The sequence below is a fragment of the Ciconia boyciana genome, chromosome 2 (genome assembly GCF_034638445.1).
Source record: "Ciconia boyciana chromosome 2, ASM3463844v1, whole genome shotgun sequence".
NCBI classification, from domain to species: domain Eukaryota; kingdom Metazoa; phylum Chordata; class Aves; order Ciconiiformes; family Ciconiidae; genus Ciconia; species Ciconia boyciana.
The window spans coordinates 125,553,633-125,568,497 of NC_132935.1; the positions used below are offsets into that span (position 1 = coordinate 125,553,633).

General features: G+C 37.9%; 1 protein-coding gene across 1 annotated transcript in view; it reads left to right on the forward strand.

Moving 5' to 3' along the window:
• Window positions 1-9,446: 9,446 nt before the first annotated feature.
• The window catches only part of TOP2B (DNA topoisomerase II beta), a 74,524-nt gene continuing 69,105 nt past the window's right edge, over window positions 9,447-14,865 (forward strand). The window contains exon 1 of the mRNA XM_072853958.1: window positions 9,447-9,745. Within this exon, the coding sequence (XP_072710059.1) occupies window positions 9,719-9,745 (27 nt within the window). The 5' untranslated portion in view covers window positions 9,447-9,718. The remainder of the gene's footprint in view (window positions 9,746-14,865) is intronic.

Below are 14,865 nucleotides of genomic sequence, written 5' to 3' on the forward strand. Positions count from 1 at the left end.
AATAATTTACATTGAAATAAATGTTTGCTGACTTTTCAACAAATCTAAGGAAATATAAGACTATTCAGATTTTATTAGGAATCTGCATACGCACAATGAGTGTAGGCATCGAAATTACACTGCAGACATCTTAAAAAGTAGTAGATTATGGCAGCTCAAGAGTGACAGAATGATGTATGATAGATTTTATACTTTGCTTCAGAATGTAAATTCACTGTTTATGAGGGGGATTAGAAAGAGGTAGTCTCAGTCCCTTAATACAGAACAACATAGTGACAGGGAACTGTATGGAAGGGTGTTCGTCTACACTTGACTAATGCAAAGTGAATTTGCCAGTCTCCCTGTTCAGAACTCCTCCTGTATTTAGTTTCAGCTAAATGCTAGTTCTGAGATTTTGAGTGGGAACCCAACAGAAAAGTATTTTAGACTAATCTGTATACTATGTTGGAAGAAAATAGGCAAATAAAGAAGACTTAGTGACACCAATCCACAAAAGTGTTTCCGCTTCATGATTTTGATAGCTGAAAAAGTTATTGCTTTAAGACAGAAGTTATTTCTTGCGTTGTATTACTTAAAATAGAGGACTGTGAGGAATTGCAGAACAGCTTCACTGCATTTGATAATTTGAAAGCGGAAGGCAGAATAAATTTAAAAGTAGCAAGATAAAAGTAATTTTCTCACAATTTTGGTCAGCATCTCTGGGGGAAGAGTGATAGCTGAAGATAACTTAATAAAATAATCTACTCAAACAGTAGAGTAGTTGAAGTTGATTATTAAAATGTTTGAATGAATTTAAAAGATTGGAAAATGCCTCGCCAGTCCAGTTAATCAAGAATTAGTTCTGTATTTGTAAGATCACATGCAATGAATAAAAGTGCTTATTTTAGGAAAGAATTAATGAGTAAAAACCTCAGACTGAATAGACCTAGTCTGAAAAAGTTAAATGGAACTCATTCAGGTGTCTTTTGGAGTACCCTATAAACAGTGAACATTTTGAATCTCTTCATGCATAAGCTGTTTTAAAGGCACTAATTTTCTTTGTTGATCTCTATTTCAGTGCAACTCTTAATACATTTTTAATTATTTTTTGAAACCAGAGGTAATTCCTCATCAATAGTTGCTTAATAATAACTTACAGTATCCTGAATTTTCAATATTATATGGTGGAAGGATCTGTGCTGCAATGTGCTCTAAAAGTATGGCTATTAAGTTATGCTGGCAGTGATATGATACTGGTTGAGTTGTAGGAGATGTTGATCAGGGCATATGTAGCTAAAAGTCAGTGCTTACTCAGCTTCTTAGAAGTTGGGGGAGGGCGGGAGGTTAAATGGGGAAAGAAAAGATACTGTTGACTAGAAATGTATGGCTTAATGTCAATATATGTAAAACCAGCAATGTTTTCTAGAATTCCGTTTAGTTTGGTGCATTTTAAAGAATTACTAGCTGTAGAGTGTGCCATGGGTGCGTTCCAAAGCTGCACTGAGATGTAACAGTGAAATCTTTGCAATCAGATTTTATATAAATACTATACTATCCAATTAATGGTTGCAAACTAATTTTGGAGTGCATGGTTTCCAAAAGAAGTGTGTGGGACCCTGTGCACAGAATTCCTCCTTTCAAACAAATATTTGTTGTACTGCACTGTTGTCTCTCTACAGTTGATCATACAGCTGTTTATTTCTTCATATTCTGTTTTGACTCTGAATGCTGCATGCAGAATAGCAACGACTAGTGGCAACCCACGAAATTGTAGTAGTAATTTCCTACACCCCCGAAAGCTGCTGGGAAAATGTATCTTTAAAACATATGAAGGAAGCCCCTTGTAGGCGGTATAGAGAGAAAGCACAGGTATACAGGAATCAAGCAAAGTTCAGTATAAATTATATACTTGCACTGAGAAATAGGTAATGAAAATTATCTCATCTGATCCTGTGTGATAATCTGTTGCCTTTACTCATCAGTTATCCACAGAAGATTTTTCACGTATAGTGGCTTAGACATGAGATATAATCCCTATTATGTGCAACATCAGGAAATGTAGAACACTAAAAATAAAGTATGTTTGTCTCCATAGCACAGTGGAATGAAAACAGATGGTAGGCAACGCATATGGCTGCCAGAAGCTGGGAACACCCATTTGCAGAGTTCTTGCAGCTCAAAACAAAACAAGCCAAAACAAAGGAACTCCAAGGGGGGCAGAGATTGTTCCAGGCAGATACCAGGATATCTGTCCTCTTCTCCACGCCCACACTCCCCATCTCTACCTTTGATTGCTTAAGCTAGGAATGGAAGTATACTACCAGTTAAGAATTTGATGTACCTTCTTTGTATTTGTCAAAACTTAAGATTTGTTAAGTACAGACGTTATTTAAAATAAATCTTTGATTTCCACCATAGGTTCAAACCTCTGGTTTTGGACAAAATTTAAAATTTTGCCAGTGTTCTGTAATCAATTCAACAACTCAAAGAATGTGTCAATGTTCAAAGAACTTCTGTATCATTGCTTCATATCGTATGGCGGGTCGAGAAGCAAATTACAGACAGGTGACTTCCTTAAATACAGTTGGTGGAATAGACCTAGGTCCTAGCTATACTTTGAATATTTTTTTTTAAAAAGTTATTCAACATTATTGGCAGTAGTCCAGCTTACTTTGTGCTGGCTCTTAAGGTTCTTTTATGGGATACTGTTGTTGCCAGCAGTGCTTTATGCCTTGCTGCTTATGGCCTCTCTAAACAATAATCACTGATGCTATGTTTTCTGATTGTTGGTCAAGTAGTGTTGTCAATGTGGGTAGAATGAAACAGTAATAGCACTAATATCTGGGATAAGATAATCTGCTTTATGCTAATCTTGAATATTTAACCCAAGCAGAAGGACACTAAAGGGTCTGGGGAAAGAAAAAAAAAAAAAGGTAGTAGGTTGATACAGTTTCTTCTTCCTTGAAGTTGTTAATTTCAGGAGCAGAATTTTGACACTCCCATCCTATAATACTGCACTTTGGAATGGCCAAGTAACAAGCTAAGGTCAAACAGCCTCAAGTATCTGTATTTTAGGTGTACAGATATTGTGAAATGTGTAAGGGTCTAAATGTGACTGTCTGCCTGTCTGAATAAGAGAACAGGGTTTTTCCCTTTGTTTAGATTTTTATGTTTATTCTTGGGATTTGGTTTTTTTATGGTAAGCTTTGTAATTAGGCTATTAGCTTCGTTTATGATTAGCCTGCTTCAGTTTGTGCAGCTTTATCTTTTCCTACACATTTCCATCTAATTTAAAATACATTTTAATTTGCTTTTAATTTATATAGAGGATTGCAACTGTATGGTAAATATACTATGACAAAAATTAAGTTAGTTTCTTTACTTTTATTTGGTGAAGAGGAGACAAAAGGGATAGATTAAAAATATTCAAACTCGGCAAAAAAAAAGCAATCATAATTAAAACTGATGGCACCCAGAAACCAACAAAAATACAAGGACTTAATAAAATAAAGTTTAATGGGGAAAGAAAATGTAATGGACTACATAAGCTAGTGCTGGCAAAAGTAACTTCCATGATTGACCCTGTTTGAGACGTTTTTATATGTGCTCATTTATATTTAGGTCACTGAAAATTTTCGGTGGAAGAAAAATGCTCAGAATAGTGAACAGCTTTTTTGAAAATCAGTCTAAGATTTAAGGAATATCCATTTTTAAACATATTTTATTTTTACTAGTCTAAGCTATAGAAATAATTCTAAAATTAAGGATAGGCTCCTACTGCTTGATATAGATTAATTCCTTTCTTTGCTCACTGAATAATCTGGGGCTTTGATTTTGGAAAAACTGTGTTTAGTGACATACTGTAACCAAGAGTTTTCAGAGCACACTATCTGTAATGGTTATGAGATTTCAGTGTGGTATTGAGCACCTACAGAGACTTGAAGGACCGAGTCTTAAGTACTGGCTAACTATGACCTTCTGTTAGAGATCTTATAAAGGAGGGAGAAAGATTATTTCACTATGCATTTTCATTGTAATGTTTCAGTGTATGTTCTGTTAATTTGATCCTTTTATTACATAATGCTATGTGTTATTTCATATCCTTGGAACTTCAGTAATATAATGTATGTCTCCTGTACCCTTGAAGTCCCAGGGGAACGTATTTTCCCCCCAGAAAATCATCAACAAGCAGCTTACCTCTGTCACAATCGGGAGGAAATGCTGGACTTATTTAGATAAGCACTTTGGATAACAATGTACAGACTCCCTTGTGAAACAGTCCTAAGGAAACCAGCTGATGTAAGAAAATGAAGACATCTAAGAGCAATGTTTAAGCAAACTCTTAGTAAAGTAGGTGGAACAGTTGATCACAGCTTCTTAGAGCAGATGGAAACAGCAGCAAAGTACAGAATGGAAAGAGAGAGACTCGCTTCTTCCCTCCTCATTACCATTGTGATGAGAAGGATAGAAAGTAATGTAATATATGTGTGTCCGTGCTTGCATTATATCAAAAGTCAAAATAACGTAGTTAAACTGCAGCAGGTTTTGCTTTTAGCCAAAGCATCAGGGAAATATATAGTATATTAAAAACAAAGTTCACCACTGGCAAAAAGATGTAAAACTTTATTGCCCAAAAGGGAAGTGCCTGTTTGTGGACTGCATTAAGAATTCTGGAACTGTTCTGGTTTGGTTTAGTAAGAAGCATGCCCCAAACTGGTTTTGATTTGGGTGTTTTCTTTTGTTCGGTTGCTCGGGTAGGAGTTTCTGCCTAAGTATACTTACTGATTTCCATGATGTTAGCAATGATGGTTTCAAAGAAAATAGGCAAAAAAAAGAATTAACAGACTGGAATTAAAAGAAAAACTACAATGGAGGTAGCAGCACAAACAGGAAGCGTTAGAGGCTGCCGTTTAATTTTAACACTCGAGGACAGAAAAAAGTAAGCTCAGGTTAATGCTGATAAGTGAATGTCAAATTTGCATCATTTGGGGGTTTGTTTAGCAAACTAAGCTAATTGTTTCATTTTTTTAAATAAATTAAATATTTTTTGAAAGGAAGTGTTATCATCATGGAGCCTTACAAAGGCAAACAGTGCCTTAAGCAAGTTCTTGCTCAAGTGTCTGACCTATGTATGAACTGCCTTTATAAGAAGTCATCTCAGCCCCTGACAATATTGTTAGTGGTATCAGTTATTTCTCTACTTCAAAGTCAATATTTGATAATGATTTTTTTAATATAAATCCATTTGATATTTTTTAACAAAGGTATGAAAACCCGGAGTTCACATTCAGTGCAATGGATGTTGCAATTTTTCTTGACTATGCCCTGTGACTAGCTATATTCTGCAACGTTATAGTTTTGTTTCAGATTTTTAAGGCTTGCCACTAATTCGTATTTGTACACTAGTTTATTGCTGAAAAAGAATTAATGAATGACACAAAGATATGAAGAAATGGGCGTTCATCCAGTCCCAATATATAAATAACCTTCTGAAGACACAAGAAGATTTACATGCATTTCTGGCCCACAGAAACAAAGTCCATGATAGGAAACAGACATTAAAGAGAAACAACCGCTTGCCAGACTACATTTACCTCTTTTAAACTTTTTATTGCATTTACTTCACATACAGGACTGATTACTGGTCATGTGAGGAAGTTCAGCCCTTTGCAAATATTAGTGAAAAATACAAAGTCCATCTGTGAACAGAGCGTGGAGGCAACATGTATGCTAGTGAAAGAGTGGTTGAAAGATTGGGTATGTGGAAAAAGAGAAAAGGAAATAATATAATTAATTTTTAAAGAGCAGGAGATTTACTGGCATGTGATAACAAATTCAGTGGAAATCACCTAGAACCTACTATACTCCAAGAACTGAACATTAAATCCATAACTGGGGAATATTTTATTGAAAAAGCTGTATGGAAGAGGCACTCCAGTCATGTAAATGTTGCTTGTGAGTCAAGCAGGAGTCAGCACTAGGACTACTGATCAGTGGATTTTGTATTTAATACATGTTAGAATGAGAAAACCAGCACTGTAACATAAGATTAGCTATGTTAGTAATAAGATGGACACATTCTACAGTGCAGCATAATCAGATGCTTTGGCCATCTTTTGGAAGATTCTCGTGATTAACATGTGATATCAGTTACCTCCTGGGGTAACCCTCCCTGTTGTCTTCACTGTTAAAAGCCCTTCCACATTTCCCTTCTTCTAAACTTGTGGTTTTCATCCTTTGAAGCAGTCTCTGCAGTGGAGATCAAGGCAACTTTCAAGTGAGTCACAGGTAAGATACGGAGGCTTCCACACCATCCCTGGATTCTGTCCATTTCTTGCTTCCTGTGTACCGCAGGCTGTTGCTCCAGCCCCATACAGCCTCCATGCATTCCCCAGCTCATGATAGCTGCTGTTGCTTCTCTGGTGGGCAGCGGGAGGAAGCAAGCCGTGAGGATGACAGTAGCATTTGTCTGCTGAGTGAGTTCCTTGAATGTGGTCTGCTGAATCTGCCATGGCCTTCATTGCTGCAAGATTTTTGTCTACCTCCTTGTATCATTTTAGTTCCTATTTGCTTTTTGTATCCCCCCATCCAGTATATTCACAGGACAACTGAATCCTCAGCCCGTATCATTCCAGTATCATGTCCCTCAGTAATCATCCCTCGCTCTGGTATCTTCCTGTGTTCCCAGCATTGCTGCAGTTCCCAGCAGGTCTACTGGGCATCAACCGCAGCCCGCTGCAGGCCTGGTGACAGAGGCCTTTCCTCACATCTTTTTGAGACTTGCTGTCATCCAGGAGCCCGAGAGGTGAGGGAGGTGGTGTAAGTGGCCCACAAAGCAGGAGAAAGAGAAGCAAGAGTTGTTCTAAGGGAAGGACAAACATTAGAACCTGATGTTTTAGTATGTTTATGCATATAGTTCAAAAGGGCAATGGTGCTCCCAACCAAATTAAATCAGCAGAATTTACTTCTTGGGGAAATTGTTCCTCACACCTCACAGAAACACTACAGAACAGCTGTAGATATTGCACTGGAAACTCAAAGAACTGAATGAAGGATTATACATTATGTTTGCATGCTATGCTACGGATATCTATTGTAAGGATATGAATACTGTTAAACTTTCAATTTAACTCCAGAGGATGACCCAAACAAATACTGAATTGAGAATAATATTTTTATTTCATGTCTTTTTGAAGGATTAACTATCGCTTTTTATAATCTGCTAAATCCTGTAGGAGTAAAAATGCAAAGCACGGCATCTAATCCATTAACGTGCTAATTCATTTAAAGGGAATTTTAAAAGTAGCTTCGCCTATTATAGTGTTTGCATCTTCATGCTACTCTGTTACAGAACCTGTTAAGCAAGCCATGTCACTGGTGTAGTTAACAACCCTGGAGGGAGCACCAACCTTATGGATCATGGGATATCCCATCATGAACAGCATAGGAGTAGCATAGATCAAGGGCGAGATGGCAGGCGCTGCAATCCTCATTCTGCTCATCAAATGCAGTATTTGATAACTGATCATAAATTAGCAGGGGAGATTTAAACATTAAACAGAAGCTGGAGAGAGGCTTGGGAGTGTTGTGTTCTGCCTGTGCACCCCGTGGGAGTATGTCTATTGTAATGGGCGGCTTGGGCGCGCTGTGTGCTGTGCCGCACTACGGAGCCGTTTGGCTTTGTGGCTAAAAGCAGTCATGCTGGTTTGGTGAAGCAACTTAGAGCTGGAGCATGTGCCTTGGGTTATGTTGGGTTGGAGCTTTGCTGCGTTCCCATGGGTTGGTTAATGTGCCGGCCTCTATGGCCTGTAACTGTGCTCTGTCTTTATAGTAATCTGAGAGTGGGGATGGTTCCTGCTTTGCTGTACTTTAACAATAACTGTCAGAAAAGAAAGGATTGGTTTTTGAGTTCAATTCTGCAAGTAACTCAAAATTAGTAGCTTTCATTATTTAGGAGAATGGATGTTCTGATCAGAAAGCTGAGAAAAACTTTACCTTTTATTTTGAGAATTAAATGTCACAACAAACAATACATGTGTAATTGATCTCTTAAAATTTAGCTATTCTGTGACTTCAAGTAATTTCATTGTGTTTTCAGTCTTTATGCTAGTGTGTTCTTTCATCATCATTGCTCGTGTCCCGGAGAACTAAGTCCAGAATATTTTGAGAGAAATTACAGAAAATAATGAGCAACTGAAAAAAAACCCAACAGTTTAGCAAACCTGAGGAATTCACGTGTATGCCTTCGGAATTAACAGATGCCTTTTCACTAAATTAAGGGTAAGATGTAAAGTCAAAAGGGAGCTTCCGTGCTTCCCTGTCATGAGTCACAAGACAGAAATTAACTCAGCGGAAAAACGTCATGTTCAGTAGAGTGTCTGGTATGTCTCGAAAGGTACGGGAACATAGACTGTAAGACTATCCGTGTCTTTGGGTAAAGAGCTAACTTCATTACTTTTAGAACTCGTTACAAGGTAAATGTGATTCCAATACTTAGTGTCAAATAAAGTTTCCAAAAATACTAGAAAAGATCCTGATACATAAATTGCATTTTCTAAGATTAAGTAGAATGTTGAATGGGACAGGGACTGATACTGTGTTGCAAATTTCTGGATAATGTGTATTGCCTTTTCATGAAAAACCGACTAATTCATAGCACTTACTACCTGGAGATAAAAGAATGTGAGCAGCAGTAACGGCCAAGGTAAAAGAAACCACACTACTTCCAGATAAATTTAAAGAGCTACTCACACTCTTCAAAGGCTTTCCGGTATAAAAGCTTCCAGCAGAAAAGCATATGTGGAGTAACAAAGCTCAGTAAAAACGAGCTAACTACTAAAAAAAGAAAGTGCATTGTTATTACAACAATTCTATAGCAGAACAGTAACAACTTTGGCATGAGTTTACTATGAGATACAGTACAAGAAAATGTATTCTCTCTAGCTGTTATATAAGAACACAGTGTATCACTAAGTTGTTCTTTGCAAAATTAGTTTTTAAAGAATGTAGAGTATGATTATTGTATAACAGTTAACAGATTTGTTGCAAAAATAGATATGCTGGCTTTTTTCATACTTAGGTTTGTCAGTAAGCAGTACTGTAAAACATACAGTGCCTTTTTTTAAGGTTCTTTGCTTCATAGTTTGCCAGGAATGTAGGAATATTCTAAAAAAACTGCATCAGTGAAGAACACTTTACTGTACTATAAGTTAAATGCACAGTAGATTTCAAAAAGAAATATATAAAATAATGACAGCTACTGCTTCCATATTCTTTGGGTTAAAAAAAACCCCTCAGATGTACATATATCCAACCAAGTTACTTTTAATACATCATGCAGAAGAAAAACTTTTTTCTAGAACATTAAAATGAATTCACTAAGTATTAAAGCATTTATATATTCAAAGTAATTCAAAAGATTGTTTTCCTCCCTCACAGGTGACAGCCAGGAATCCTAAATCTAAGAAAGAAATGCTGTGATCGGCATTCAGCTTTCTGAGGTGCTCAGAAAAGGAGTCATGCTCTTGGAAGCCATGCTGGACTGAAGATGACCTAGACTGAGATTCCCAAATTCTAATACACATGTGCCGTAGCAAAGTGCTGCCTAAATAATTCCTGAGTAGTCAAACACATTGTCCTGGCCAATACCAAAAGCTGTTGCTACTGCAACTTCTGCTACCTCTACCAACGGTGGCTACAGTCATAGTGAGCAAGATGTATATAAGAACCACTGATCTGGATGGTTTTACTTCACCTAAAGACTGAGGTAATGTGTTCTTACTTTTCTTTAAGAAAAACAGGAGGGCACTAAAGAGTATGAAGGTACCTACAGAAGTAAATGGGAGCAATGCAAAGTAGGTAGTGGAAAGAGAAGATAAGCATTGTTAGTTGGGTAAAAACAGAAAGGAGACCATAACCTAAACATAAAAAAAAATTTAATTTGTTGCATTTGGTACTTTATTTACCCATTCTCCTAATAAATACAGCAAGAATAAAATGCTAAGCAGAAACACCACTATTGAAACAAATAACTGAGGACAGCTGTGTAATATCTTGGAGAGAAACATTCAAGACCCAGAAATACCAAAATGTTAAAGGATTTAAAGGGATAACAAAATATTTTTAATGCATTTCTGATCTTCTTTGTTTAATATTAATATCTAATGAAAACAGAAAAGTGCATGAAGCAGTTAGCAGTGATCATTTTTAAACACTGCTTGTCTAATCTTCCAAGCTGTTGAATTACACAACTATTGAAATAAATAGGAACTGCTGCTGCTGAGCTCTGTTATAAATTAGGCCACCTGAGAAATTGTTTGAGAGCTGATCTGAAACAAGTAATTGTTAGGGACTTGTAAGTTCAGATAATGCTTACATTTAAGACTAAGTAGGTGGCTGAGTCTTGTGTACGTTTTACTTGTTCAGCTGTACAACCCTCCTTCCTTTTTTTAAATTTTTTTTTTTAATTCAAGTATACAACTGATTTTTGTAATCACTTTCTCAAAGACTTCTGAAAAATTTGTTCTCAAAAGCCTAAGAATTGTCTACTGACATAGGTAATCTGAAACTATGCATTGGAGCAAATGGAAATTTTAGTAAACAGGTTGCTGGAAAGATAAACAACTTAAGTCAGCCAGAAAAGAATATTCACAAATACAGTATTACTGTATAAAACTTCCTCTTCTAAACTGTTTTGTAATTGTCAGAATCACACAGTAAGCACATTCCCTGTGCTGTGGGCTATAAAACAGTAATTCAAATTTTAGGGCATCTAGTACCAAATCAAAAACATCATGGTCTAGTAATTCAAAGCACTGAGCCAGTACAAACTCAAGCTGCCAGTACAAATTTGCGCAAAGGGCTTGTTCAGTAGTTTGTTGGATAGGTAACTTCAAACTGTCTGACTGTCTGTGGTTCTGCTCTTCTGTGTCTGACTGGACTCTTCCTAGTTAGCCCAGATTTTTCTTTTTGGTAGTTCCTTCTTTTTGTCTTCCCCACTTTCTGTGCTCATTGATGTCCTCACGTGTGCCTACCCGCAGCCCTCTTTCAGTTGGATGTTCACAGGACATTCACTCAACTCCTTTTGTTGATCTTTGCCTCAGATCTTCAGTTATCCAAATATTCCAAAACTTGTGGCCTCCTTCTCTTTTTCCCTTTGACCTCAGCATAAGCTGTGTGGGTGCACTGGCCACATCCTAATGACATGCTCTGCCTCAGTGGCTCTAAGTGGAGGCTGTACCATCTGCCTCTCTCGGGTCTTCCCTGAGACTTTACTCTTCTTGGATTACCACAAGAACCACACAGCTCAATTTTGAGAAAGGAAATGCAAATGCACATCCTGACATAGTCGTCATCAATTCCAGTCAAAACTGGTGGTTAAATGAAGCTATGCAAGAAAGCTTGCCCTTTCTATTTCCCACCAGTAATTACTAATCACGTATCAAAACAGAGGTAATGTGTCAGAGGTGACTGAATTTTAGCTCAAGAGAGCAAAGTACCATCTCTTTAGACATTTCCCAGAATAGTGGGCTTCTCTGTTGGCTACATCAGTCATGACTTTTCTCCATAGATTCAACACGTCCACACATGCCTTGTCTAGTAACAACTCCTTCACCTTCCTGTCATCCCAGGAATGAGTAGACATGACCTTCTGCTATTAGGAAGCAGTCTTGATACTCACTCTGGATCCATAATGGATTTCTGGAAGGCTGGAGAAATACACTGGTAATGGGGACTTTCAATCAGCAGGAAGAGTCTTGCTGGGTAAAAATGAATCACCACTCGCATTTTCTTGTCCAAAGAGTCTTGGGTGAACTGCTAGGAACAAAACTACATGGCTTAGCCAGAAAGATATTCCCCTTTGGAAAGAGAGAGCTCCTTTTCAGAGGAACAGGAAGAAAGGGGATGTGATATGTGTTTAGCACACAGAAAAGCTACCCAAGTGAGGAAAGCCTAGCATGCTTCACTGTGTTCAAGGGAGGCAGGGACTTTCTGAATGGCATGTCATCTCCAAAACCTTGCTGGCTGTTTGCATTCTCCACACTAATTAACAATGCCATAATGCAGTTAGCGATTTCCAGCCTGCAAATGATTGCAGCAATCTGCCTCTCAGCTCAGTATAACTCTGCTGATGGCCTTTTTTATACCATGTATGTTCAGCACAGATCTCCATAACCATTGCCTTCTCTATGTTTCTTTCCATTGTCTTTGCCCCCTGAGTATTTGCAGCTCTTCCCACTGCCATCAATTCTTAAAAAAACCCTCAGATGTTAATAGCATGGATGTTCATTTTATTCATATTGAGAATTCCTCCCAGCAGGGCCAGCTCAACCTCCCTCCTTCATCTCTGCATGCACCTTCTCTTGCTGTACGTGGTTGCTGCACAAGAAAGCTTTCTCCTAGACAAGGAATTTCAATAGAAATGTATTTCATTTCTATGACCACCTCCTGCCTTAGCAACAACTCTGCTTACGCTGCTCAGCAAAAGTGTATCACAGTTTAAGCCTGAATTGACAGTGAGGAGACTAGATGGACTCAGGTACTAAAGCGCTTCTACTCACAGATAAATATTTAATGCTAACAAGTGACACAACTTCCCTGTTCTGCGGGAGACAGTGCAGTCCAGGAGAGAGGCCAAGTGAGTCAGTGTGACTCTCTAACACAACCTGCCTCTCCTGCAGCGGGGGGAGATGGTGCAACCCAGAAGGAAGTCAGATGGGTCAGTACAGCAGTCCCAGCCATGCTGTGAGCAGTCTAGGCGTGGGGCTCTGGGCTCCCCACTGCTAACCCTAGGGCTTCTGCTGCACCTCTTCCCCAGCAACACCCTGTCAGCAGCACTCACAGCCTGCCCTGCTGGAAAGTTCTCCACACCTCGGCAATGGCACAGCAATTAATAGGTTAGTTACAGGGGAGTAATTGGAGGGTAAACAGAATTTAACCAGTTCAAACCCTATGCCAAACTGTCACAAAGTGCCACATTGTTCTTGGAGGATTAAGGTGGAAATGGCAACCTGACAATGACCTGGTGTTTTTCAAAATACTGGTTGTGGAACAGTCTGACCCCAGGAACAACTACTGACGAACATGCCAAGGATACACCAGGCAGATGCACAAGCCCTGGACACAGTTCAGATGAGAGTGTCGGGCAGTGCACTGACAGTGTACACCCACAGAAGACCACTGGTATGTGCTCTTGCCAGTTCAGCAATGCTGTTTGAAATACAGTTGTGTAAATATGCATGACCTGGCTAAATTTATATCGTTAGATGATCCAGCAGTGGGTAGGCTTTTCTTAACTGCCTTGGAGCCATGGCCTGAAATTCATTCAGAATCAAGGCAGTACGGGTATGTTGATAATTGTCATATTGTACTACCATAATCCCACTCAAGAATTTGATCAGTTATTTCACAATTATGTTAATGGATTATGGTGAAATTTTGAAGTGCGGTAGAATATGGAAATTACTTTATTGCAAATGTAAATATTTGATATTGAAGTATGCAATGTTTGTTTATACCTTATTACAACTCTACACAATGTGGAATGTATAGTGTAATGGGCATCAACTTAGTTTCATAAATATCTTAGATCAAAATTGCAAATTACACTTCTTCCTGTGTAGTTTGCAGAAAACTGAGAGCTGTGATCATTCATTTAGGTCAGTGATTGTATCTGAGTATGTTCTCAGAGTAGATAAATGTACATAGTCTCACAAATAGGCAAGTTTTATGCCCTTTTAAGTCTGATTCCAGAAAAGCCACAGAGAAAGAGAAGTTTTTATTAAACAGCAAGTAAACTAGAATAGAACCAGCAAGTAACTTACAATAAATGGGAAGTTTGTACATACTAATTATAGAAATATTTAAAGATCATACATACAGCTATCTTACTGCTAAAATAATTAAACACAAAGTAATGTTACAATAAATATTTTGCTTACTAAAAACAATTAAATACTGAAAGCAGTAGTGAAATTGGTTTAAGTAGACAATTGTTTTGAAAATCTGCAAGGTACTTCTATTTATATTATGGTCTCCAGTTATGAGAACAAGCAAGTCTCCAATTAATTGAAACAGGAATTTTGTGTATATAATCTCAAGGGGATTATTAATTTAAAATGTCACACAATAAGTGTAAAGTATTTGACATAAACTGATAGTACATGGCTGGGGCAAGTGGCATACAGCAAAGAAATCCCACTCCTACCAAAACGTTATGGTGCTTAAATTCGATTCATGATTAAATCTAATTCTATGTTTGTTTCAGCAGGAATCACTTGAAATGTTATGAACAGTTTAGTTTCACTTCTTCCCCTCTGAACTCCATGGAGGCAGCTGCTTGTAGTCTGATAAGAACTTTGTCACACAATCCTATATGGCTAGGAATGCAACGACACAACATACACATATAAGTATTAAGGATAAAACCAATATAAACAGTAAGCCAGTAACATGCCATGAAGGTAGCATAGTATATGACGAGAATTAAATGAAAAGCAACTTGGACAAAGTAATTTCAAAGACGACTAAAGAAAATACTTGGAGGAACATCAGCCTTTTCTCCTATATTTACTCCAGCATGACACATAGACTGAACATGTCTGACCATGCACATGCAAGGATCAGCAACTGCCAAGAAGAAACTCCCTCTGTCTTTCTGTAACGTATATAGAATTTGCTGTCTTCAAGCTAGATCGCTATCTACTACTTGGCTCGTGATAAATGAGTGCAAAAGGCAGACTTCCCACACTAAGAACAGCCTATTTACTAAACAGCTGGAGCTGATGAGAATGTAGTACACTAATGTTTGTGACTTGTTCTCTTTCTGCTGTACGCATTAATGGTTCTCTGCCAATGCAAAAAGCTTTGAACAGATGCACTCATGCT